General features: G+C 56.1%; 9 protein-coding genes across 9 annotated transcripts; 4 read left to right on the top strand and 5 right to left on the bottom strand.

Moving 5' to 3' along the window:
* The first annotated feature begins 2,411 nt into the window (after window positions 1–2,411).
* Window positions 2,412–3,334, top strand: B0I36DRAFT_68694 (uncharacterized protein). Its single transcript, XM_046163211.1, has one exon. The coding sequence runs from the start codon at window positions 2,750–2,752 to the stop codon at window positions 3,209–3,211; it is 462 nt and encodes a 153-aa protein (XP_046016742.1). The 5' UTR covers window positions 2,412–2,749; the 3' UTR covers window positions 3,212–3,334.
* B0I36DRAFT_68736 (uncharacterized protein) lies at window positions 3,334–4,287 on the bottom strand. The gene has a single exon (XM_046163212.1). It carries the CDS (start codon window positions 4,057–4,059, stop codon window positions 3,457–3,459), a length of 603 nt encoding a protein of 200 aa, XP_046016741.1. The 5' UTR covers window positions 4,060–4,287; the 3' UTR covers window positions 3,334–3,456.
* Window positions 4,288–6,088: 1,801 nt separating this feature from the next.
* B0I36DRAFT_314451 (uncharacterized protein) lies at window positions 6,089–8,087 on the top strand. Its single transcript, XM_046152765.1, has 2 exons — window positions 6,089–6,349; window positions 6,491–8,087. The coding sequence occupies exons 1-2, from the start codon at window positions 6,114–6,116 to the stop codon at window positions 7,791–7,793; spliced, it is 1,539 nt and encodes a 512-aa protein (XP_046016740.1). The 5' UTR covers window positions 6,089–6,113; the 3' UTR covers window positions 7,794–8,087.
* B0I36DRAFT_314449 (ribonucleotide reductase inhibitor-domain-containing protein) lies at window positions 8,088–9,807 on the bottom strand. The gene has a single exon (XM_046152764.1). The coding sequence runs from the start codon at window positions 9,311–9,313 to the stop codon at window positions 8,417–8,419; it is 897 nt and encodes a 298-aa protein (XP_046016739.1). The 5' UTR covers window positions 9,314–9,807; the 3' UTR covers window positions 8,088–8,416.
* Window positions 9,808–11,161: 1,354 nt separating this feature from the next.
* B0I36DRAFT_314447 (ribosomal protein S27-domain-containing protein) lies at window positions 11,162–12,105 on the bottom strand. The gene is made up of 3 exons (XM_046152763.1): window positions 11,955–12,105; window positions 11,493–11,555; window positions 11,162–11,435 (listed from the first exon to the last, which is right to left on the bottom strand). Exons 1-3 carry the CDS (start codon window positions 11,955–11,957, stop codon window positions 11,253–11,255), a joined length of 249 nt encoding a protein of 82 aa, XP_046016738.1. The 5' UTR covers window positions 11,958–12,105; the 3' UTR covers window positions 11,162–11,252.
* Window positions 12,106–12,884: 779 nt separating this feature from the next.
* Window positions 12,885–14,100, top strand: B0I36DRAFT_68596 (Phosducin family protein). The gene is made up of 2 exons (XM_046163210.1): window positions 12,885–13,106; window positions 13,181–14,100. The coding sequence occupies exons 1-2, from the start codon at window positions 13,042–13,044 to the stop codon at window positions 13,899–13,901; spliced, it is 786 nt and encodes a 261-aa protein (XP_046016737.1). The 5' UTR covers window positions 12,885–13,041; the 3' UTR covers window positions 13,902–14,100.
* Window positions 14,101–14,563: 463 nt separating this feature from the next.
* On the top strand, window positions 14,564–15,247 carry B0I36DRAFT_314441 (uncharacterized protein). The gene has a single exon (XM_046152762.1). It carries the CDS (start codon window positions 14,631–14,633, stop codon window positions 15,177–15,179), a length of 549 nt encoding a protein of 182 aa, XP_046016736.1. The 5' UTR covers window positions 14,564–14,630; the 3' UTR covers window positions 15,180–15,247.
* Window positions 15,248–16,509: 1,262 nt separating this feature from the next.
* Window positions 16,510–19,036, bottom strand: B0I36DRAFT_372016 (uncharacterized protein; the record flags this gene model as incomplete). Its single annotated transcript, XM_046160070.1, has 6 exons — window positions 16,510–16,683; window positions 16,805–16,926; window positions 17,029–17,731; window positions 17,911–18,344; window positions 18,424–18,772; window positions 18,890–19,036. 6 exons carry the CDS (start codon window positions 19,034–19,036, stop codon window positions 16,510–16,512), a joined length of 1,929 nt encoding a protein of 642 aa, XP_046016735.1.
* A 1,357-nt stretch (window positions 19,037–20,393) lies between these two features.
* Window positions 20,394–23,800, bottom strand: B0I36DRAFT_314436 (uncharacterized protein). Its single transcript, XM_046152761.1, has one exon. The coding sequence runs from the start codon at window positions 23,747–23,749 to the stop codon at window positions 20,651–20,653; it is 3,099 nt and encodes a 1,032-aa protein (XP_046016734.1). The 5' UTR covers window positions 23,750–23,800; the 3' UTR covers window positions 20,394–20,650.
* Between the last annotated feature and the right edge of the window lie 600 nt (window positions 23,801–24,400).

Raw genomic sequence — 24,400 nt, 5'->3', positions numbered from 1 at the left:
CCGTTGTGGGCTGGAGCTGCGGCCTCGAGCTCTGGCGGAAGAGTTCGGGCTCTTGATCCTCTTGTTGGGGTTCAAAGGCGATGCGTCTCCCTTGGAGGGCGACTCGTCCTTGTCCACCTCTGGAACCAACGATGGGATGCCGGACTGCGGAGAGCTCGGCGCACTTGGCTTCTTGCTTTGCGGTCTGCCGTCCCAAGTCAGCGTGGGAACGTGAGACGTTGAGCAGGTCGCTTGCCGTGGCCTAGAGTCTTCAAAAAGCCGCAGGCACAGGAGAGCATGGGCATGACGCGCGGGAAATAGTGCCACATGCCGGGGAGCTCGACACCACACTTACCTGCGAAACTCGGAGACCAAGACCGCAAGGTCGCGCGTGCTCAGCATATCCGAATGGGCTGATTTGATGTGCTCCCTGATGGTGTTCTCGACAGCATCCACGTCCTTGCCACAGCCGCCCAGAGGACAGCTGATCTTTGCAGATCGCCTTAGGAAGCTCGTGTACGAGTTGTCGATGCCCTTGCCCTTGGACATGATTTATGACGAAGAATAAGAAGGAGAAATCTGCACGCTTTTGCGGGCAGTAGACTGCCTCGGGCTCAGGGACTCGAGTAGCACGGATGCCGTGTGCGCAGGATCTGGACAGTGGCAGTATCAAACGACGAAACCTCGAACCACCATCTAAACTTGGGCCGGCTGGGCGTCTGCTCCTGCATATGGCGCAGCTTCCAAACACGCGACAGGGCGGGCTAGCAGGTGCAGGCTCGCGCGAGACTGAGTGAATGCCGGAGCGGTTGAATCTGAGGCAAGACGTCAGCTTGGAGGCGCGGAGAGGCGAGGCAGGCAGGCCTGGGGAGTCAAGCTGGGGAGGCGGCAAATGGTCCCGTCATGAAGGTGGGGTGTCCACAGCGGCGCAGAACAGAAGCCTCCCCTCTCTCTCCCTCGGCGGGCGATAGTAAAGCAGTGCAGACCGGCACGCGCCAGGCGGCTGGATTGGACTCACTTTCAGTCTTTGGCTTCTCGCTCGCAGAGGTGTAGCATCGACGCAGGACGTCATACGGAGGGAGTAGGCATGTCAGTCGGAGGCGGGCTCAGGCGCTATTTTAAAGGTGACAATCACCTAGGTAGATATCGCCAACAGGGCCTGCAGAAACCCAAGTCAGTGCGTGCCTGCCTCTGTTGGCTGATGGTGCGCGCACCACCAAAAGCAGGTACGTACCCGCAGGCAGTCGAGCTCCCCGGGGCTATTGCTACAGGGATGGACATTGCGTGGGCCAGCTCAGGGACAGCCCTGGAGGCGCAAAATACGTGCTTGTTGTCCCCAGCCGCACGACTTTGTTCATATCCTGCGCCCTGGCATCTTTGCCCAAGGAATACCTGACTGAGTAGCCTTCAATGCAGGACCTAACCGAGATGGTCTGTGGCGGGCTCTCTCACCGAAGTCGGAAGACGCCCGATCTCGGGGAGCCACACAGCCTTGAGGTCGGCTGGCGAGAAGGCATCTGCTCCCTGCTCATCTGCAACAACATCAAAGTCACGATTTCATCATGTTTCCAACATCGTTGGCCTGGAGTAGCACGAACCAGGCAGCCGAGAAGCACAGAGGCAAAGAGGCAAACCACCTACGCGTGCGGACCATCTCGGCCTGGTGTACGATCACCGGCTGACGACGGGTCTTCAGCTTCGACTTTTTATAGCCGGCCAGTGAATGCACGCTGAGACATTGGGCCATCGCTGTGCAGGCAGCTCTGCATCTCCACAGCGACTCGGACCCCAAGCCTCATCCATATCTTGACCATAAGCATCAAGAATCCCGATGTCTTCGCACTTCACACCCTGGGAGGGTCGCATCCTCGTTCGTCCTTCCCAAAGCCTCGCACAAGGCTATCGCTGCAAACTCTCCCTCGACAGAAGACAGCCTTGTCTGGACGTGGTTCGCTACGAATCGGCTCTGTCCCGACAACAATAACGACATTCTCCACTTCTCGCCTCTTTGATACTGCCAACAGCGGCCGGTCGCATAGCGTACTCATATCAGCTTGGTTACATATCGAGCCATAGCAATCACTACTCCACATATCGAGAAGCAACCAGTAGGTATCAGTTGGCTCAAGATCGAAATGAGCTTGTGACAGGGCCCCTGCTACTGAGCAATCAGCTTCAGCGTGGTGTTGACGGTGTGCACTCACTGCATCGATGCTCAATATTGATCAAGTGCCACTCCTGAAGCGCACGCGCTTCTGTTCTCTTAGGCATCCGATGTCTGACCACCATCGGGCATCCTCGAGGAGCAGCTGAGCCTGTCGTCCTTGAGCAGCTGACCTGGTCAAGCCTGGATTCCCCAGATTCAGTCTCCTATCCGCCAGCGTCAGCGAAGCGCCCTGGGCAAGGCGAGCTGGCCCACGCCGTCATCCAGTCTGCTTGTCGCCCTTCCACTTGCTGGCCACAAACGAGGCAAATGTAACAAGTCGACCAAGATCCATATACATGGCACATCCACTCAGTAATCCACGGCAGGAGTCTCAGAGCAGGCAACAGTCAGCAGCGGCGAAATGAGACGGAAAACTCTGGTTGATTGGCCTACATTTCTCGAGCATTTGCCACCTGTCATGGAGGGTTGGCGAAGCCATTTGGATGACGGTCCGCCACACGGCCGCGGATTCAAGCTCTGGGGCCCAACCAAACCTCGGGATGTGATCAGTGTCTGGGACCCGTCGGCCTCGTTTTGAGCTCCAATCGATGCCCGTTGCGAGCCATGACGGTGCATTGTTTCCGCGTGCAGTATTGCGCTGCCGCCGACACATTTTCCACAGAGATACGTTTCCGGGCCTCGCTACGGCTGTCTCAGCTGCACGGCACTCTTTCGAGGCACAAATCATCCAAGACGCCATCAAGAACATCCGATGGACATCTGATTTCGGCACCGCGGACTTGCGATGAGGCGCTAGCCATGGCATGCGATTTGGAAGCGAGCCCTGTGTCACAGGAACCACATCGGCGTAGTTTGCGCTTATTAACCTCGCGTCAGAGTGAAATATCTTGCTCTATGTCGTACAACGTCAGTGGCTCTACCTGGGTGGATCTGGAAAAATATCCTAGGAACAACAGCGACATCGCATGCAGGACGCCCTACGCTTGGGCAGGTCCCGCAGGCGTAACAGCTCCCGGTTCTCCCGCCGGGATAGGTGTCGTGTATAATCGCACATCTTCAACGTGATGCCAACGTCTGCGCTGCGGATATAAGACAACGATGCCCAACAGAAAACAGTATGCCCTGCCGGCATCAGGGCACCGTGGAGGCCTACCCATACTGGTCAACACGTTGAGCATGCAAGCAAGAAGCCCGACCTGAAAACTGCCCTTCTGCCACGCCCATTTGCAGTATAAAGCGCCACAAACAAGACTTCGTGGCCCTCGCCCGATGACATCACATGTGAACGCGCTGACAGAACGCGCATAGCTTTACACATGCTTTCCTGCATGGCTGCCTGCCCACATTAGGGTAGGGCAGCAACCGTGAACGCCACAAAAATTCGTGGGACGTATAAAATTCGAAAACCGTTGGGGAAGCTCGTAAACTGGTAAGAAATGCACATCTTTTGTGGGAAAGTGCTTATGTCCATACTCTAAGCACCACTTGTACCAGTTTCGCTTCCACTCCTCATGAGAATGACCAGCATGTAATACATAGGAGCTGATTTTCGTCCTATGCCTAAGCATGTAGGCACCCATTCTGACCCTCAGGCACCGTAGTAAGTGTGCATTATTGTTCAAGAAGCGCAACCACGAGCTCAACTTGCATCGACGTTGACTATTGGGCAGGAACACAGCACACACCTTGGTATCTCTTGTACCAATTTTGTTGTCGGGGGTCTGTACTGCGGACTCCATTCCCTCAACGAGTGTGGTGACAGCGGTCAACTGATGCACCCCAAGTCCGGGTCCCACTTTTTGTAAAGTGTTTCCAGGTTCCCCGAGTTGAGAATGCTCGTGCCCAATGCCATAATATTGGACAGTTCTTCCTGGGTGGCTTATGAACCTTGGGCAAACTGGATGCATGCTCATTTATTGACTTCAGAAAATTCCTGGGAGCAGGAGAAACACTGATAACATCTGCCTGACATACGTACGCCCGTCGCCAAGTATCTCGTCAAGGACTGGTCAAATCCAAGGACCCCAAACCCACCAGTCGGAAATAGGAAAGCAACCTATAATGCTTGTTTTGAATGCGACAAGGGTTGCTAATATAATATGCCTGCTCTTTTCTGCACGACTGGAAAGGACACCGGGTTACGAAGATAATCTTATGAGGGTGTCTACCTTGGTAATTGTGATGAAGACATTATTGACCTTGCTGCATTTGAGGAATCGCTTGTTATGCTTGGACCACGTAGCACTTCTCAGCAGTATATTATCCTTAGCATTCCCGAGGACGAGCGATCAGCGCATGCTCAATGCCAAGACACTCCCCCCCAAAACCCTACAATTCACTACATCCCAAGAAACCTGTAGTTGCGAGTCATGCCGTCTTTCGCTGGTGCCAAGCACAAATCGAAATTGCCAGATAGCGGCCGTCAAGGTGCTATGCAGATTCAAGGCTGCACAAACGCGGGACCAGCGCCGAGAGTCAGGGAGCAGGACGGACGGCAAGGCTGTAAACTTCGGACTTGCGTCCGAAGTTCGACAAGGATGAAGAGGGGGGGGGGCTCACTAGTCCGTGCTACATTGTCATGGTCCATGCACGGTGCATTTGCCTAGTTGCGGCTCCATGCCAGGCAGCATGTGTGGAGTGGCCTTCACCGATCTGACGATGCTTGACGTAGGTAAGCACGAACCGGCGTAGGGTTCCGACAAACGCACCAAGGCCACAGGAAGAAGCGGGCACTCTTGAACCCTCCTTGCTCTACAAACCGTGTCCTGCCATTGATCAGCATGAATATTGGAGCCCTGGAAGCATTTCCTTGCGAGGCTCGCCCACCGAGATATGCTGCTGGTATGGGTGACCATCGGGCAATGGTAGCATTGTTGCCAATATACGAATCGCGGGACATCCCGTGCCTGTGCTGTGCCGCACCATTGCTGGCCGCCTTGTGCACTACAGTAGCGTCTTGTCCAGACCAATGGCGAAATCCTTGCCTGCATCACACGGCAAACCTGATGGCAGCCTGATTGCCGTCTTGTTGGACCTGCTGCAACCCATCTTGATGTCATGCTCCGATCGAGTCTGACACGCCCCGTCATGCAGGCGCCTCAGACCCCGAGTCAGAGCCCGTGCCAGCGTTCCTTGCTTTGGTCGGCGGCCCTCGGCTGAGACCGGGATTGTGTTGTAGAGTAATTAGCCTGCAAGAGCTCGAGACCAATGTCGAGTTGGCATACGCCGGGTGCTGCTGGAGCCGAGGATGAGGGGCTGGACATCAAGGCAACCGTTGCCTTGTTCTTCTTTAAGGGCCAAGCCAAGCATGATGAACAGAGTCGTGGGCATATGCTAGAACGACTGTGGCAGCCTCATCTTATCGGGTTTGGAGGCTTTGAAGTGCTTCTTGGGGGGACTTTAGGCTGGAACGCATGATAGTCACCAGCTGCGTGGGCCGACCCGTCGCGCGATCAAAGGATCAACGACCACGCCTGAAGCGGCTATGGAACACGAGTGCGGTTTGGGAACGAGCAAGATGGCTTGGTTGCGAGGGTAGACCTGGAGCTGGTGTCTTGTCAGATGTGATGGGTCACGTTGAGGTCGAGTTAGAGAGACAAGCCATGGACTAGACCTGGGAGCTACGCTATCCCTAGAGGGCAGCTGGGGATATGGCTTCCACCAATGCACTGTCCAATGGCAGCAATTGAGCAGGCACGGGCCAATATCACAGCTCGACGACAGGGCAGCAGAGTCGGATGTTATTATGTAAACATCTTGTTATGAAGAGCTTAGGTTTGTGATCTTAACTTGCCTGAGTAGGAGTCTTTTGAGGGCCAGAGTCGACCCACTTTAAATTTCCAGGTCACAGGCCAGGCACCTGCGACTGCCGCATCGCGTCGGTCGCGACAGCGGCGCCGGATTATTTAATGCCCCCGTCGTCATTCTCCCAAGCACCGCACTCGCCTGTCAAGAAGGAGTCCACGCCATGAGCTCCAAGCGACCAGCAGACGAGCAGGCGACAACCTCTGCCAGAAAGCGCCGCAACTTCCACAACAGTACCCAGCGCAGCGGCAAGAACTCCCACGCGGCCGTCGACCAGACCTACGGCCAGCGCAATGCTTTCGGCAGCCTCGACGAGATAGGCACCACTGCGCCTGCTGCCGACAGCGACCTGGACTGCGAGGACGATACAGAGGCTCTGGCCTATCTGCGACTTGTTCGGTAAGCAGCCCTCCCTCTATTGCCCTTACAGATTCTCCTGCCTCTTTGCTTGCTTCCTCGAATGCTGAACCAATCACCTCTTTCCAGCGGCCTCGCTCTTGTGGCTCCAGCTAGACCCGTGAACTGATTCGGTGAGTACAGACAGGAAGCGTCCGGCATCCCGCACGTCATCGTCGCCAAACGAGCAGGACCACAGCCACCACCGTCAGCCTCACTTGCGAGCACGACACAGGATGTCGATCGAGACATCTACAATGATGGCACGGGAGACTTTAGGGGCTATTACCACGACGGGGCATACATTGCCTACCCTGATGACTACACGGGGACTCCCGGATCTGAGGACGAAGAAGATGACTCCTACGGGAGCCAAGAGAACGACGACGAGGCCGGCAAAGGCCTTGAGGATGTTGACGACAGCTCAAACTGGAGCGGTGACAGCGGACAACGCCGCCCTCACAACAGCAGTGTGGACGAGATAAGGCAAGCTTACTTTACGTCTCTGACGCAGAGGTACTTATCGCTCCGTGAAATCGTCCAGCGACAACCACCAGATAGTGCCGTCGCTGCCCTGCCACGAACGCACCCCACAGATGTCGACGGATTCAACGGGTCATCGTCGGCCTTCCCACAATGGTCGGGACGGCTCCGAGGGACGGATCCAATGCCGGTACAGATCGCGGCCATGCACAAGGACAGCATCATCCGCTTGTTGCGCATCATACTGGGCGGCAAGTTTCTCAGGAAACGCGTCGAGCTGCGAGCACGCACAAGCACGTGGATCTGGGCACTGCTCGCTCGGCTGCCCGACAGAGGTGAGCTGGATTACCAGGAGATCGGCTGGATTCGTGAGTTGGGAAAACGTGCCGTGCTACTCATGATCGGTCTTGCGGAGGCGCAAGTGCTGCAGGAGGAGTATGGCGTCGGTGGCAGCGATGACGAGAACGATGGCGATGTCGATGTGGACGAGCTCTTTGAGGATGACACTGGATCCGAAACCGCTGGTCCCGATGAAGCCAGCCTCGGAGTCACCGCTGACTCGAAATCTGGTCCAAATGGCACCGCCGACCCCAGACCACAAACCGCAAACACAGATGAGAACCAAGACGACGATGCGCCAATGGATCTGGATGATGGTGAGATTTCCGACGACAATGTGGAACCGCCAAAGGACCATTCTGGCCTGGAAGATATGAAGGCGCGTCTTTTGGCACAGCTTGACGACGACGACGACGACGATGCCGCCGTTGTTGTCGAGCCGGAGCCACAGAGCGTAGAGCCTTCGTCACATGATGACGAGCCTCATGGGGAGCAACAAGACTCTGCCGTTAATGCGGCACAGATGAACGTTCGTGCCACGTTGAACATGATCCTGACAGTGGCGGGTGAGTTTTATGGCCAGCGAGACCTGCTCGAGTTCCGGGACCCCTTTGGCTCCTTGTAGCATTCATGAGACTTCGCGGCGTGGTGCCGCCGCTACTACTGCTGCTGCCATCCGTGTCTTGAGGCTCATCACTGCGAGATCTTCTGGCATCTGTCCCGTGTTTCCTGACCAAATCAGGAGTTGTCTGTACTCGAGCCGAGCAACCAGCCTGTGGCGTCGTCTGACGAGCCTCCAAATGATGGTGGTGCTGTGTATATTTCACAGAACATTCGCGATATATTTGCCATGTGGTTGGTTGGCTGGCGTTCAGCGCTGAGGATACCCTAATGTCGTAGCACCGCAAATGGGACCAGGTTTTGTTATCAAGAACCACATTGATTCCAGAAAGAGAAAAAGTGACTGTGCTAGATCTAAAACAAACGCTCCTACAACGCCCGAGGAAAATGCCATGCGCCTTGCGACCTCTAAATTTGTGAGATCGTTCCATTTGCCAAAAACAGAAACGCGCGATCCTCTCAAATCCGTCCCGTGGTATCATCTCAAAACACGTACCCCTTGTCAAAACCCAAGGTGTCTTCATCATACAACAACAGACAAATCCGCCTAGTGTTGGAGCTCCAATCCTCTGTCGTCAGCCGTCCCGGGTCTCCGCTCTGTCTCTCTTTCACACACACGCAAATCCATCACGCATCGCTCATGGCCACCTCCCAGCTCTTCTGCTGGTCGAGGAAGTCGGCCTCTTCGAAATCGGTGTCCATGACCATGACATTCTCCTGGTCGAGCTTGGACGCGCGATGACCAGCGAAGAAAGAAGCGGCTAGCTCAGGTGTACCCGCCAGCGCCGGCTTGCCTCGCGAGCGCATCTTCTTGGGCACTGCGATGACACGACGCCCGTTGTCCCAGCCCATGGGCGCCAGGCTCCTCGTGCTTGTGCTGCTGCTGCTGCTGACTCCGTCCTCCTCGTCCACGAAGAAGCGCTTGCGGGCATTGTTGGTCTCGGCAATGTCGTTGGTGGCGGCGGCGGCCCACGAGTCGGTGTTGACGGCGGACTCCTGGCTACTCGTCAGGCCGGGGAGGTCGTCAAAGTCGTCCAGGGGGCTGTCGTGAGATTGAGGGTGCGAGCTGCTGCTGCCCCAGCCGGGTTGGACGTCGAGCCCGCCGACCCTGTGGATGCCGCAGAACGGCATCAGCTCGCGTGGGGTAGAAAAGGCGTTTGCCCGTGACCGGTTGCGCTCTGGTGAGCTGGCGGCCGTGTAGTCTCCGGTGAAGTCGTTCTGCTTCTTTGTGGAGAATGAGGAGGAGGCGGTGGTGTTGGCGTCGTCCCAGAGCGAGAAGGCGCTGTATGTGCCCGTCTTGTAGCCCTCGGGCACAGACTTGCGCACGCGCATGCCGACCGAGATGAGGTTGGATTGGACCGATGCGGGCAAGGCGGGCGAGTTTGATTGAGCGACAGAATGGGCGACATGCGAAGTCGACGATGCAGATGACGTGGCGGATGAGTTGAAGAAGGCGGTGATCTGACGCTGCGCGGGGTCGCTGGCAGCACCGGCGAACTGCCGCTTCGTTCGAGGGGCTGCCATTGTCCGTCCTTTGGAATGTTTGTCGCGCAGCTGGGTGATGCGGAGAAGCCAAGATGCTGCAGCCACGAGCGGTCCACGGGTACCAGCAGCCGTTCAAGAGTTGATGAGCTGAACGATTCGCGCGATGTGCTGAGAAAGGGATTCGCGGGTCGTGGCGAACAGCTCAGTAAGCTGGCTCTGGATTGGGCAGCAGAGGCTCCAAGTGAGATGGATGACGATGATGGGGACGGAGGGGTCTTTGTCTGGGGTGTGCACGGGCGGAAAAGCAGGGATGGCAATGCCTGTTTGGCTATGAACGCATAGAAGAAGACAGATGCAGATGGAGGGGAGATTGTACAAATGGACGAGGGCGGCGAGGTGATGGATGGGCAGCGAGGCTGGGAACTGGATGCAATGACGATGGTTGTGCAAGACAATGAATGGGCTGGCTGGCACAAAAAAGCCCTCGCGGCGGCCGCTGGCAGGGCAGGGGAGCGAAGACTCTGAGACGGGTCGATTGGCGTGCTCAAGTGGGGCGCAGACACGCGCTGCGACGCGGTGCCAGCGCGTTGAGTGCTTTTATTCTGTCGGCTGGGGAAGGTGCCAGGAGATTGTGCTCCAGTCGAGTAGGCCCCAGCCCGGACCCTTTCGCGCAGAGGGTCCAGCTTCGCCAACGAATCAAATGCCCCAGATCTTCAGCAGACGTCCCCTCCCGGGGAAAAGTCTGGAGGCCCGTCGGCGGCCTTGAAACTGTGGCATCCCGTCAAACAGTCAATTGAGCAACGCCCGGAGGCACGGAGACTTGCACAGTGGTCACGTGTGGCCTCCTCCTCAGCAGGCAACAAGCATCCGTGGATATGATTCACAATGACTCCGTGCATGCACATGCCTACATGAGCTGCGCAGCACAGGCCCAGAGCGAAAAGAAGCAAATCATACGGCACCGATCGAGATGAACGAAACATTCACAGTACTGGGAAAAGGCAGAGGACGTCTCGCCGTGCTCCTGTACACGCTTCAAGAACATCGTCTAGGGTGCAGGCAGAAGCTGGTTAGACCTCGAGTCATGGCGCGCAGGTAAGACCAGCAAATTAGGCTCTGCGCACTTGGCTGTTTCGTGCTAATAGAGTTTGCGTCACCATTCTGTGCCATCTTTGTGCGGGGAAACCCATTCCACTTCACGATTGGCAGACCGTAGGCCTAAGCACATTGACACGAGCAGGACCTACGGAGCTTCACTCCCAGCAGAGCCTTTGGGACATCCATGGACTCGAGGGTTTGAGCTGCTCGCTGAGCGATCAGGCGCAGCATCATAACAAGGCAGTGCACTGTATCATGTTGGTTTCGTTAGAAGACATGCAAGTACCAGTAAACTGGGGTCGTGTTGGAACATCGTCAGCCACGAATGCACCTGGTTACGTATGCAGCACATATTCACAGCGAGATTCGGGTGTTCGTGGAACTGTTTTAGAATTCGCATATAGCACAGTGAGAACCACCAACCACTGCAGCGGGGTATGTAGCGATCCTCAATCAGCGTCCCACGTCCTCACACCTACGGCCAAGCCTGTAGATGCTCATGTGAAAGAGCCATTTCAGCTGTCCACCCATGCCCAAACAGAAACAAAGCCGCTCCTGTCGTGTCGTCCATGGTCCGTAGTGGCGGGAAGGGATAACGAGAAACAAGATTTTTGATTCGTGGAAACGATGATGCAAGATATCAGGACCCCAAACGCCCCTTTTTTGTATTGAGGATCTTTCTGGTATCCGTCGTCTATCTGCAGATGCCGGGAGAAACGTAGGCTGTCGTGAAATGTCGAACGTGTCTTGTCAGACACCAAGATCCATTTTCCTTCTATGCGCCCATGCCACCGAGAGTGCGTTGCAGATGTCCGTTAAAGTACCATAATGTCGTGACCGAGATGCCCAAAATGACGAAGAAAAGTAGAAGACGATACGTCTACTTTCTCCGGAAGGAGCAGCCCTCAGTGAGTCTGGCCTTACCACCGGTGGGTTGGCAGAGAACGGTGGTGCATCCCTGGCAGATGACGACGGTCTGGGCGTGCGAGAAGACGGTGGTGATGGTGAAGCAGCCGGGGCACTTGACATCCATGAAGAAAGACCGGGGAGCAGGGACCAGGGTCTGCAACGTGTTAGTCGAAGCTGTCACGAGGCGTGAGGGGTCAAGAGGAAAATTTACCTTGAGCTTGTGCTTCTTGGCCTCAGCAGCCGGGCTGGGGTTGAGGAGATCAACGGCCAAAACCTATGAGCGATCCGTCAGCACTTCGTTCGATGAGCACGGTCATATGCTACGCTCTCAAGTTCAAGCCGTCCCGCACGATCCGATCGTCGTCCAAACTGAACAGTATACGAAAGTACGATCGAGATGTGTCGCTGGTGTGTCCCCGGTAAAGTGGTATATATCGGAACCCAGGAACTTCGTTACTCAATTCGAGGACGGCAAGGCCTCCTCAAGATTCGTTTGTGTCGTCGCAGGATCACCTTCTTCAAGGGATGTCGTTGCCTTTGTTGTCGATGTATGAGTTGCTGATGCCAGGAGAGGCACGAGGGTGGCGTTTTGCGTTGTTCAAGTTCGGCGGGATTTGACGACTGGCGTGCGGGGGGCGCGACCGAGCGGAAGACGATGAGTACTGCGACTTACCATCTTGTCTGATTTCCGAGATTACTCTGGGTGTGTGACGGGTGATGCAGGTGTCGAGTGTCGAAATCTGGATGGCGTTGAAATGGCAGATTATCGATGGCCGGAATGGGGGGAGAGGGAAGCGAGAGCGGGTAGTGGAAAAAAAGCGAGGGTGCATTGTTTTTGGTGAAGCTGGCCCTCCACCCAGGTGCTCTCGCAGGGGAGGGTGCACGGACCAGGTCGTGCACACTGATTTTCTCTGCTTTTTGCCTCCCTCTCTCTCTCCCCAGGGCTAGGGCTTCGGCTGCTTGTGCCAGCGGTCCAGCGCCAGCCTGAACGGGGCAAGGCCTTGTAAAAGGGATCCACCGCTCGCAGCCATCCTGGCCACTCAGAGCATCGCATGTCGAACCACGGCTGCTCTGTCAGGTCCAAGGTGGCAAGACGCCGGGCCTACAACGATGACTCTACACGCCTTGCCACAGACTCTCGGTGCTGGGAAATCTGCACATGCTGCCGAATGATTCATCCAGGCTATTCCAGATTCTAGTTCCACGATGTTCCACAATTGAAATCGTTGGTGGTCTGGTTCGGTCTAGCCCAGCAGACTGTGTAAAGAATATGCACGTTGCGCATCGCAGATTGATGCACGGAGGGCCAAAGACTTCGATGCGCCACCTCGGTGCCTCGTGGAGCCCAAGGGGATTCTTTGTTTCACAACTCTGAAGACTTGCAAAATCATCAGGCCGAGGCTGCGGTCTGATGCAATGGGTGACATTGAATTGACGATACACATGTCCACGGTCCCCAGGCAGTCTTCTTATCCGTAATCGCCGAGGCTTGGTGGGGTCGTAGGCACCTCGTTTCTTGGAGGCGCGATGCGGAGGGGGATCGGAGAGTGAAACCCGCGTGTAGCACACTGATCGGAGCTGCATCCTGCTGCCTGCATCACGACCGTCCGCCTTCTTCAGGAATCGCCGTGGTTCCTCGTGACCATAACTGCATCCCCTGGTGTGCCGCGAAGTTCTGGCACCTTTGACCTGCCGCCGAAAGTCCGCATTGCATTCCACGCTGGCGAAAGCTCGGGTCGGCCTTCCATTGGAATCCAGCCATGGCAGCTCCAACAGAACAGCGGATAGCTGTCCCTATCGACGACCCCAACGCTGACACCGAGTGGTGAGTGTGACAAGACACCTCTCTCCCCCAGTTCGCACCCCCGAGCCTTGAGCTGACCACTGGCGCAACCACAGGAACGAAATCCTGCGCAAGCATGGAGTGATCCCCGAAAAGCCCCCGTCGCCGACGCCGATGATTGAAGAGGCCATTCTTGAAGGTCGGAGACTTGCGCACGAGAACCGGTTGGAAGGCAAAGACCTCGACGAGCTGGATGAGCTAGAGGACGACGAGGACGAGGCCTTCTTGGAACAATACCGACAGAAGCGCATGCGAGAACTCGACGCGTTGACGAAAAAGGCGAAACACGGGGCTGTCTATCCAATCTCAAAACCAGACTACTCGCGCGAAGTCACAGAGGCGTCCAGCAAGGGACCCGTCCTCGTCAACTTGACGTCGCCCATGGGCAGCAATGTTGAGTCTAGAGTATTGTCGGAGCTCTGGAAGCAGGCGGCGAAGGAATACGGAGACGTCAAATTCTGCGAGATCCCTGCAGACAAGGCCATAGAGGGCTATCCCGACCGCAACTGCCCGACCATTCTTGTGTACAAGAATGGTGACATTGTCAAACAGATTGTCACGCTGGTACAGATGGGTGGTGTAAGAGTTGGTATGCTTCAGATCGACGACTTACTCGTCGAGATAGGTGCTGTGGGCGAGAAGGACATGCGCGTGGTCAAGAGGAAAAGAGATGCCGAGGACGCCAAGGAGGAGGCGCTGATGTCTGGAAAGGGCATAAAAAGCGGCAATTTAAGACACAACTTGGTGGCTGATGACGACGACCTGGACTGGGACTGAGAGCAAGGGACCAGGGGAAAGAGGAGATTCAGAACTCGGCATATCATCAGGTTCTGCATTTGGATCGCACGCCAGCACGAAACTACCCTCGCAACGCGGACCTTCAGACATGAGACAATCAGCATCTACACACGTGCTCTCATCAGACAGTCCCGTTCCGCTCTATGATGTGCCTGCAGTGACTTCGACTATCAGAGAACTGCGTCACACGACCCGAGTTCAGAGCGGGAATTCTCCCGAAACCGATGACCAGAGCTCTTCGCCTAGGACTTCACGCTCATGAAGCACAATCGACCCGAGGATCTGGTTTGCACAACACACTCGAGCAGGCAAGTTTTAAAGGAGCTGCCTGGTTGACCTTCAGCCTAGCTTGTGGACCCTGAACTGGAAATTCCTCCTACATACGGCAGGTGGGGCCGATGACGCGGGCCTGACAGGGCCACACCCGCTGTCCATTTCTGCAAGCTCCGCACCTTCCCCTGTCTGCCCGATGTTTACTAGCGGCACCGGCGCGTGTCTTGCTCTTCCACGCGTTCGAGACCCCAAGCTTCGACTTCTTGTGCCGCTGCATCCTGTTCCCCCGCTCGGCCTTGGAACACAAGTATTCGCTTACTTGTCTCAGGCATAGTCTCCGGCGCTCGCCTGCGGTTCCTTCTGCTCTCGGTGATTCCAGACACGCCAAGGTCAACTGTCCTCTTGCAGCATTCGCCCCGCGGACTCGAAACGACCATGGCAGACGAGCCGACGCTCCCCCGGATGCCCGGCGTGTCCTGGGACGCAGGAACTGAGACATTCGCAAACACCAGAAAACGCGCGCGCAATCTCCTCAACCCCCCACCTCCGTTGTTCAACAATTCGAGTGATCCGGCCGTCTTCTCGAGCGACGATGATCCGCACGTGGACAACTACACCCAAGGCAGGCACAAGAAGAAACGCTATGTCGGTTCGTGGTTTCAGCAGCAGCTCGCCTCGTCGGACCCAGCACTTGGCGAAGATACGCGGAACCAGTCCAGGGGTGGCAAGAGAACACTAGAGAGGCAAATGGACAGTGGAGTGTGGATGGGCAGCGACGACTCGGCCGATCTAGACATGGGCGAATCCGTATTCGAGCTTGCGCCCGCGGAGCCGAGGCTTCCTCAACTGAGACGCCCGATCGCTACAAGTCAACTTTCCGAAACAGAAGAGCTCGTCAGAGAGAAGATTGAGACAGTCGTCGAACAAGGGATTGAGGACGTTGACTTATCGTATGTACCCCAATTCTTCAAAGCGGACCAATAGTCCTGTCAACACCTTGGTTTCCTTATATCCGCTGACACATGGCAGTGGTCTTGGCCTGGAAACCGTGTCCAACAGCACGGTCAGCCGACTGTCCGAAGTCTCATACATCCCATTCGTCACAGAGGGTGTCCCTTTCGAACACAAGGACCCTTCGTTACGACTATATCTTGCAAACAATCCATTGCGGAAAGCCCCCGGGGCTATCTTCAACCTCGAGTTTCTCACGGTCCTCAGCTTGCGCAGGACAAAAATCACGGAACTTCCAGCCTGTATAGGCACTTTACGAAACCTGCAAAGTCTCAACCTGTCCCTGAACCGACTTCGGTGCTTACCAGTGGAGCTTCTGGATCTGCTCAAATTTCCAAGTAAACTTGTCGACCTGACGATACATCCAAACCCCTTCCACCGACCTGCGGAACAAATGCAGGATCAAGTTGGGCACGGTAGTTGGACCGACGATGGGTCCGAGGATGCGGTCCTCCAGACCATCTATGATGGTGGGCATGCCACGAGAGTTTGGCTGTCAACGCCCAAGCGCACTGACAGCTCAACGAGCGATCAGCTGCCAGCTAAACCACTCTGCGCGGCTGAGCTCTCGGGGTGGCACGCCAGCTTGGCAGGGAGGTCACCTGTCCAATATTGTGACAGCCGTGGTGTGATCACTTCCGCCTTCCGGTTGCCGTTGGCAGATCTTGGCCAAGATGTGGGCAAGCTGTCTGGTGTAGTATTGGAAGTTGAGCAGCCTGATGCAGCATACAGTGACGGAAACGAAAAACTCTTGAGCACCAAAGAGAGCCGCGTCCACTCTTTGCTGGAGCTCTCCTTAAAGGCATGCTCCCGAACTGCGCAGATACGAGAGCTCCCCTCATACCTCCCGCCCAATGCACCGGCCCACCTTCCGCCTCTACTGCGTCGCATTGTGGAGCAAGGTGAAGAAAACGACAATCTGGGTGACGTGCCATGTTCAGTCTGCCGGCAGCATGTCATTGTACCGGTGACTCAATGGGTTGAGTGGTGGAGCTTGTCCCGAGTAGAGACGAATCAGAGAATTATTCGGGAGCAGCAGCTTGCGTTCGACCAAGATGAGAAGGCTGTGCCATTCTTGCGGCGAGGCTGTTCAGGAGGGTGCACACCAGCCCCAATGCAGACTGGCGCCGGGTTGCCGAACACCTTGAGATGGGAACGCCGAGAGCATTGGGATTAGGACATTATACCCGTGGGCAGAAGCAGAAGAATTACAAGATTGCACCGTGACGAGAGTCACGCGTACCGCCATGCTGTGTCACAAAGACAGGTTCTACAATTTCGTTCTTCGATGTAGGAGACATGTTCAAGCAGAGCCCTTGCGGCAAAGTCTGTATCCTCGCTCCTCCCAGCGGTCGTTGCCGACACATGGATGGCACCAGAAGACATCGTGCGGGTCAAGTCGGCGCTTGATGCTTAGCAGCCGGGCATAGTTTTCTCCCCAGAAGCTATGTTGCCAGTCTGGCTCGGCCGGGTTGTTCTGTGGTGTTTTGTGCATTTGTGCTCGTGTTAGCTCGGAGTGCGCGCTCGGGACGCCCTCTGCCACTGCGTTTCTCCCCCAAGGACGTGTCATTTTGTTGGTGGTGAAGTTCATCACGTACCTCGTTGACATAGGATCCCATGTCGGGCGCCAGGTCCCGCAAGGGCTGTAGCTTTTTGTTGAGATCAACCAAAGCCTGTGCCCTGGCCGCTGGGTTTAGAGGCTCAAAGTCGATACCATTGGCTGTAAAGGTGTGGTGATTATACCTGGTTGGTCATCTTGGCTCCGGAGACGGGAAATGAAGAGAAAACAAAAAACAAAAGGAAAGATATGGGGGGAGCTCACTAGAATGCGACACGGCTCTGCGGAAAGACGGGTTGACCGCGTTCCCTCCTCCGCGAGGCTTTGCGTTCCTGCCCCCCTTACCGATCACAAGGTATCCCGTGCCGCCGGTCGATGCGAACGTCCTGTACGCCTCGGACAGCCTCGCCCGGTCGCCCAGGGCCTTTGCGTCGAGCAGGTGCGAGCCGACAAACATGTTGCCGCCCGCGGGGGAAGGGTCGTCGTGGCCGGCGCGGAACCACGAGTAGAACGAGTCGTAGGCTTTTACTGTCGGCGGGGCCGGGCTGAAGAGGCCGCTGGGGAATTCCGGGTCGGAAGTGTTGCTCGGCGAGTTTGAGGAGGCGATCAGGTGGTTTAGGATCGGGTCCATGATGGCGCTCATCGCTGCCGGGTCTTGCTCGCCGACGAGGATGAAGATGAGGCTGCCGCCTGCGACGAGAACTTCCGTGTTCACCCCCGACGACGACGACGACGACGACGAGCTGCCGGGGATGCTGTAGTTCAGTGCCGGACTGAAGCTCGCGTACCCGGCAATCCCCTTGCTGTCGAGCGCCGGGAACTGCGAGAGGATGTAGCCAAACATGTCGGGGACTCGGGGCGAGGTGACGTCCAGGGTGCCGAAGAACGCATCGTAGCTCACGATTTTCGGGGTGGGGTGGGCTGTCATTGTGACGGATGTCATGATGCCAAAGGTTGAGCCGCCGCCCTACAGGTCGGAAAGCGCAAGGAGTACAAGATTTCAGTTTTCAGGAGATTATGATTGTAGGGAAGACGGGGAAGAAAACAGAAGAAGAAGAAGAAGAGGACAAGAAAAGAAATAAAACACTCAAGGCACCCGATGTGAAGGACAGACAGAAAAAGGGGTTGATGAGAGCAGGGACTTACACCACGCATGGCCCAGAACAGGTCCTGATTCTGACACTCGTTGGCGACGACGACCTGCCCGGCAGCAGTCACGACCTCCATCTCGAGCACCTGGTCCGCCGCCATGCCGAAGCGCGGCGCGAGGATCGAGTGCCCGCCGCCGGTGATGTAGCCCCCGAGGCCGACACCGCGGCTGCCGCCCCCGACCACGGCGTACCCGAGCCTGTCGAGCCCCTCGTACAGCATGCCCATCTGCGTGCCGCCCAGGGCCGTCACGGAGGCGCCGGGGATCGCCGAGTGGCAGCCCCGGGGCTTGAAGCCCTTCTTCGCGTCCAGCTGCGTCGTGTAGCCCTGAAGGCGGTGGATCCAGATGGACAGCGACCCGGGCTGGGTCGACCGGCCCTGGTAGTCGTGGCCGGTGCTCTTGACATTGAGGCGGATGTTGTGGGTGCGTGCTTGTCACAAGGCAAAGATCGGTCAGCCACACATCCCATTCCACGAAAAAGTCAGGGAGCCAAAAAAGAGACTACGTACCAAAGTCCACGCCCAGCTTGACCACGTCGGCCGAGTCCGCGTCCAGCACGTACGCGGGATACCCGGCCGCGCTGCACGGGGCGCCGGGGTCCGGAAGGCAGGTGTCGTTGGCGTACTGGTTCCACATGGGGGATACCGGGCTGGCTCTGTGGAATTCCATGGTCGTCCACTGCGCCGCGACGTCAGCACACGACTGCTGCGGGTCGCTGTTAGTGGCAGTGGGAAAGCCCGGGGCGCTGGGGTGGCAGACAACTCCCGGCGGAGTTGGCCGAATGAGACGCCCGCCAGAGGTGGCGTTGAGCGCGGCCCAGGTCAAGGCCGGAGGCCAGACTGATGGACTGCCGCCCGGCTGCGGCGCGGGATGTTGTTGGTGGTGGTGGTCGTTGTTGTTGTCGGAGTCCGGGTATGCTTTGCAAATCTGGCCGCCGTGGCCGGGCCCAGGCCCGGGGCCGGTGCCGGTCCGGACCTGGTGGTGGAGCTGCCGGGCCAGGTCGGCGCCGGCGGGCCCCGGGTGTGCATCGACGGCCGTGGAGAGTGCCAAGACACCGAGCAACAAGATTGTCTGTAACAACGAGCAGGTCACATCTGCCGCTGCCTTGTCGGTAATCAACATCGTGGCAATTGGTGTCAAAGTGAGGTACTAGGCAGGCTGGCGCCAAGGTGCGTGTGTGAGTGCGTGGTGGTGGATACAAGCAGACGAGGGCAACTGCTAGGCCGGAAACTCAACTTTTATTTCAGCACAACAAGAACCCAGCAGGCGCGCCAAGGACAGATAGCGATGGCCAAGCTCTCGAACAGCCGAGTCGTCCAACGTTTATAACATAGCCTGTCAACCCTTGTATCCACCTCGGCCCAGGCACCGCTTTAAACACTTGTGCTCCATGACAACAACCCTGCTTGGCTGCTGCTGCCTTGCTTCAACAAACCGGAAGAAGCTTCCACACGATCTGCATGCATGCCATGGCGAGTACATCGGGCCAACTGGGGTGTTCATTCCGGAACCTTCATTCCGGAACCCTCGTATCTCGCATTCTAGATCGGCGGCTCTCCACAGAACCAACAAACCCCCAAGGCGAACCTTGCCCAACCATGCGTCGTGGTTTCCCACTAGAGCGCTGCCTAGTCTCAGCTCATAGGACTATAGGACTTTTATCTTTCGGCAGCCGTGCGCGAAAGGACGGGAAATAAAAGTGCAGCCTAGTTTTAAGGGCTGAACTACAAGAGAGAAAAAACCGCAGCAAGCTCCCGCACGAAAGCGTGCCTGCAATGTCCACGGACCCCCAGAATGCCAGTTACATTTGCGCCAGGGGTTCGGCACAGCAAAAGGTAAGACTGCATGTATGCAAGCCTGCGAGTGAGTGAGTGAGTGAATGTGTGTGTATTATGCCACGCATGCATGCAAGGCCCTAGTAGGGTTCTTCAGATCCCCCCCAGTAGCGTCGTATGGCAATGGCCTTACGACGTGCTCTGCCGCCACATGCGCTGCATCTTAGTTCCGGCACAACGATCGGCCCGTGCTGACTCTGGCAGCCACAAACGCTGCCTGCCCGCTGAATAGTCAATGTCTCTCAAGCACAGCATAGTGTGCTGTCTCAACTTATTGAGGGTGACAATCAGCGTTGTCTTGCTTATTTTGCTGCCTGGCTCCTGTACAGCTCCCGGAGCAAGGAAAACTGTCTTTCTATAGGTGCTCTTCAGTATTGCTCATCGTGCTTTGCCCGATCAGATGCTTCGCTGGTGGGCATCATTCACGCAAATTTTACGGCTGCACAAGTCTTGAGCCATTCAACCGTGATGGCATTGCTGCTTCAAGATCATTCAAAGGCGCCATGTGGCATGCGGCCTGAGCGGGCTGAATACCCATGGACTGTTACCGGCGGCCCGCAGGTCCGAAAGGATTTCGCCATCGCGCCACTAAACTCCTACAGCCACTCGAGTAGTCACAAATTCCATCAATCCAAGAACAGTTGTGCGTAGCATTGATATTTGATATTCTTTGCTCCAAGTGGTTATTATGCACCTCCCCAGTCGGCTACTGGTTCCATACATATATTTGCAGAGCAAATCTATCAGGGCCTTTCCTATGGCTTGCCAGTGACCTAGCTCAGACTCTTTTTCTCTGATAACTCTGGCAGCTTCAAGCGTGGATGGAATAGAAGGGAGACACATGCGAGCTACGGACGAGCCTTATCAAGTGCACATACTCAGCGCCAACCTACAAGTGCGTTTATAGAAAGACACTGCCGTCATCGTCGCTGCTGGCAAGACGATGGCGTCTTGCCTGTAAAATTGACCGCATGATGTCGGCCTCGTGTGATGCAGGCACATTCTCATCCAAATTTCGAGGCGCCTCGTTCTCTCTGTTCGCACTGGACAAAGTTCTGGATGGCGAACCTTGTAGATGCTTGCTCTTCATGAAAACATCCGCAGTGCCTCTGTTGGCGTTCTTTTGGCGGTCTGAAGCCAGCAGAATGCCAAACTGCCTATCCACAGACGATCCTAATTCTGCTCGCCCGCCTGTAGCCGCCGACAAATTTCTGCTCGCACATTCCTTGATGTCTCTCGCGTGATTTGATGCATCTCTCAAACCCCGAGGGGATGTTGCAGCAATGGAAGTATGCTCCATTGGCATGACGGTACCCTGAGGCATCTGTGGCGTGCTTAGCAGACGTCGTGACGAGACACTGCCGCTGTCCAAACGCCGAATGGCTTCGTGAGCCTCTTCCATGGCTGGTGGATCCTGTATCTCGGTCACCGTCTTGAACGTTGCATGGCTGGCTCCATCAGCTATACCTGCTTGCTTCGCATGACCAGCATGAATCTGACCGTCACTTTGGCCGAAGAGCAAAGCACCTTCGTAGGAGCCGTCATCAATAGGGTCGTCGTTATCAATTTGTGCCTGCTCACGAACGTGACAGGCTCCCTGGACAATGGGGGAGCCAAAATTGTCAGATAGTGTCGCGATCAGGGACTCCTCGGCACCTTCCAGTTTGGAAACATTCGTGGAAAGCCAATTTTTCCATTCTGAGGAGAGTCTCTCAGGTGCTCTCCTACCCCGCAGTGGCATCGGCGTTGGAGAGCTAACGAAAATTGTGGCGTCGCCATGCGTGATGGGCGGTTTTGGGAACTTGTCGACGATGGACATGATGTTGACACGACCACGCGGCTTATCATCTGGGGTTTCCGAATATATGCTGTCCGTGTCACGCATCTTTCGGTCGGGTTCCGAATCAGCACTAGGACACCTAAAGGACAGATCTGTGAGTGAGCGCATCCAAGGATTGTATTCAGGCGACTTTTGCTCTGGTGCGCCATGAGCAGTCCGTATCGATGCCTGTAGGGCCTTGCGGTATGGGCTCTTGGTCCGGAACAAGTGGCACGTGGGACTCCCGAAGAACGCAGAGCTTCGGGAAGAAAGTGTTCGGAAGCGTTGGTCGTCCCTCCTCTCGCCCGCAAGAGGATTTGCCCCGTTGGATTGAGAGGACAACACAATATTGTTATCTAGAGGAGCAGATCGAGAAGCGTTGAGAGTGGGGACGACCGCGGTCGTGACTACCTCCTCGGCGAAGGCTGTCTCTTTTGTGACAGCTGGTGCAGCTGGTGGTAGACGTGCCTCGAGGGCCGCACCATCCGCTGTGCTAACCCGCCGGATCGTGGCCGGCGATGCTTTCGAAGTGGCGGCATCTTGCAGCGAGGCAACTGGAGATTCATGCCCAGAGGGAAGGCTCTGTATGGGCGGAGGCCGAGGGCCATCCCCTTCACTCTGATAGTCATGCTTTGTCGGACTTGCGTCGTCGAGTCGTTTCATCAGGGCGGAGAAAAGTCGCGGGCCATCCACCACGCGGGAAGCCTTTGGCGTGCTCGCCGGATCAGTTGGCTTAACGTCACCGCGGGCTGATCCGAGCTCTGGCCTAGTAGACGACGACGAGACATGCAAGCCATGCTCATTGATTACGGAGAGTCGCTGTCGGCCATGATCGCTGCGATTGCTCGCCACTGTTGAATGTGCGTAACTGTCTGAATTCGTCCAACTGGTCACACGCGACTTCTCCTCGGAGGCTTTGCTGTCGCTTTCCAGGCTCTCAACGCTTCCATGACGTGACTGCAGCTCTTGTAGCGAAGACACTGCGTGGAGAGACGGCACTCCCGATGCGACCTGCGAAATTGAACAGTCGACATCGGCAGCGTCGAGGTGGAACAGGATGCTTGCCTCACTCGCTGACCTTGCAGGCGATACTGCAGGACTGCTCTTGGCTTCAATATGCTGGGGTGGTAGAATGTCGTCGTCGTCATCTGCCTTGTTGATGCTGAAAATGTTCTTGATACCACGCTTCACCTGAAGCGAAACTTTTCTTGCCTTGCTCTTGAGACCAACATTGTCATCTGGCTTGAGCTTTCTCGTACTGCACTGCCGCTCTGCGCCCATGATCCTCATAGTCTTGGAGAACAGCTTTGAGGTTTGACTAGTCCTTGCGCCAAAGAGAGTCGAGGAATGAGACCTCAAGGTCCTGGACTTCGCAGGTAGAGCCGCGACGGTGTCTTCTTGGTACATCCGGACTGAATGATATGTCGACACTGGTTCACTATGGTGCTGGCGGCTTTTCAGGTAGCTTATGGACTTCACTGCCGAATTTCGACCAGGACCATGGCTGGTGCCAACCCCTCTCAACCACGATTGTGACTGGCTCGTGGTCACAATATCTTGTGCCGTGTCTGGGCCATATCTATGATGGCCACTTGCTGCAAACATGGACTTTGACTTGCGAATCCTTCTGAACGAGGATGGCAGAGATGCGATGTCATCCTCTGGGGTATAGTATTCTTGTCCACCCACAATCAAATTGTTGATATAGTCCCCAGCCGCGCCTTTCGTAGCAGATATCATGCCATCCGCGGAGGCTCTGGATGGGCTGATTGCCTGTCGGAAGTCAGTTGCCCTAGAATGAGAAGTGCCATGGCGAAACTCGGTATGAGCTGGGTGCGCAAGTCCCTCAATCCCCTGTGTCCGGCGGCTTGTTGGAGAGCGTGACCGGCAGAACCGCACGCTGTCTCGACGGCGAAGCTCTCGTCCAGGAGACCTTGCCGCGTTTGCGGGGTTCCGGGAGACGATACTCTGTGGCGTGCTGTTTCCTGTGCGTGGTGGTGGCCAAACACTTGGTTCGGTGCTGGCACGTTCCCTGGCCCGCGTGAAAGCTCGAGATGCGGCGGCGTGGGCATGGAGCTTGGCCTTATCGGGGTCAACATGCTGGAGCTGAACTCCTCTCGAAGACCGATTGGACTGCGTACGGGCAACATCGCTTTGTGCCAGACTCCTGCGACGATGCATGCTGTATTGCTCGTCTCGTGCGGGCCAGTCTCGCACCAAACACGATAAAGTGGCAGGCCCTTGCTAGGTCGTGACAAAGAGCAGCTTCAGCCTCTAGTGAGAAGATATAAGAGAAGCTCTCAGTGATGATGATGATGATGATGGATGAACGTAACCAAAAACAACTCATCGCAAGAGGCTGTGGATGCACAAGAGACAGGACAAAAATGTGTACATGACAACGTTTGAGCAACCGCGCATGCGAGGCGTGAAGACCACGCTTGCATTCCTGTCATGGTTGTTGCTGGCTGTTTAATAAAGGCGAGCCGTTCCTTCCACCTCGGGGTTAGCGATACTGGCAGGAGCGGCCATATTTGCATCATGTGTTTTGAGGTACTTATCGACAATCACGCGAAGAAGCTGTAGACCGTTAAGCCGCGCCTCCGAAACCAACGAGCCGACGAAAGCTAGGAACCGAGAGGTGAAATTTGTCATGCTGTGATCCATTGTACGCGATGATAAGAAGCCTATGAAATGCTACACAACCAAATACAGTAAACCCGTCACTACCAAGATTAGCGCATCGTGTCGCCCATGTTCGTGTATATTCCCGTGTTCACAATCTCAAAAGCGGTCCCGCCGAAGCGATCAGACTTGCGTGGCTTTCGTGGC

The sequence above is a fragment of the Microdochium trichocladiopsis genome (genome assembly GCF_020744255.1).
Source record: "Microdochium trichocladiopsis strain MPI-CAGE-CH-0230 chromosome Unknown B0I36scaffold_2, whole genome shotgun sequence".
Classification (NCBI taxonomy): Eukaryota; Fungi; Ascomycota; class Sordariomycetes; order Xylariales; family Microdochiaceae; genus Microdochium; species Microdochium trichocladiopsis.
The sequence above is the reverse complement of the archived record's forward strand: the minus strand, read 5'-3'. Positions and strand labels throughout refer to the sequence as shown.

What these genes read in the sequence shown, in the direction of transcription:
- B0I36DRAFT_68694 (XM_046163211.1), top strand. Translation starts at nt 2,750, where the DNA reads ATGACGGTGCATTGTTTCCGCGTGCAGTATTGCGCTGCCGCCGACACA.
- B0I36DRAFT_68736 (XM_046163212.1), bottom strand. Translation starts at nt 4,059, where the DNA reads ATGAGCATGCATCCAGTTTGCCCAAGGTTCATAAGCCACCCAGGAAGA.
- B0I36DRAFT_314451 (XM_046152765.1), top strand. Translation starts at nt 6,114, where the DNA reads ATGAGCTCCAAGCGACCAGCAGACGAGCAGGCGACAACCTCTGCCAGA. An exon ending in GCCTATCTGCGACTTGTTCG is followed by an intron (nt 6,350 to 6,490) that starts GTAAGCAGCCCT and finishes CGGTGAGTACAG; the next exon opens with ACAGGAAGCGTCCGGCATCC.
- B0I36DRAFT_314449 (XM_046152764.1), bottom strand. Translation starts at nt 9,313, where the DNA reads ATGGCAGCCCCTCGAACGAAGCGGCAGTTCGCCGGTGCTGCCAGCGAC.
- B0I36DRAFT_314447 (XM_046152763.1), bottom strand. An exon ending in CCAAGAAGCACAAGCTCAAG is followed by an intron (nt 11,436 to 11,492) that starts GTAAATTTTCCT and finishes AACACGTTGCAG; the next exon opens with ACCCTGGTCCCTGCTCCCCG.
- B0I36DRAFT_68596 (XM_046163210.1), top strand. Translation starts at nt 13,042, where the DNA reads ATGGCAGCTCCAACAGAACAGCGGATAGCTGTCCCTATCGACGACCCC. An exon ending in CCCAACGCTGACACCGAGTG is followed by an intron (nt 13,107 to 13,180) that starts GTGAGTGTGACA and finishes GCGCAACCACAG; the next exon opens with GAACGAAATCCTGCGCAAGC.
- B0I36DRAFT_314441 (XM_046152762.1), top strand. Translation starts at nt 14,631, where the DNA reads ATGGCAGACGAGCCGACGCTCCCCCGGATGCCCGGCGTGTCCTGGGAC.
- B0I36DRAFT_314436 (XM_046152761.1), bottom strand. Translation starts at nt 23,749, where the DNA reads ATGCATCGTCGCAGGAGTCTGGCACAAAGCGATGTTGCCCGTACGCAG.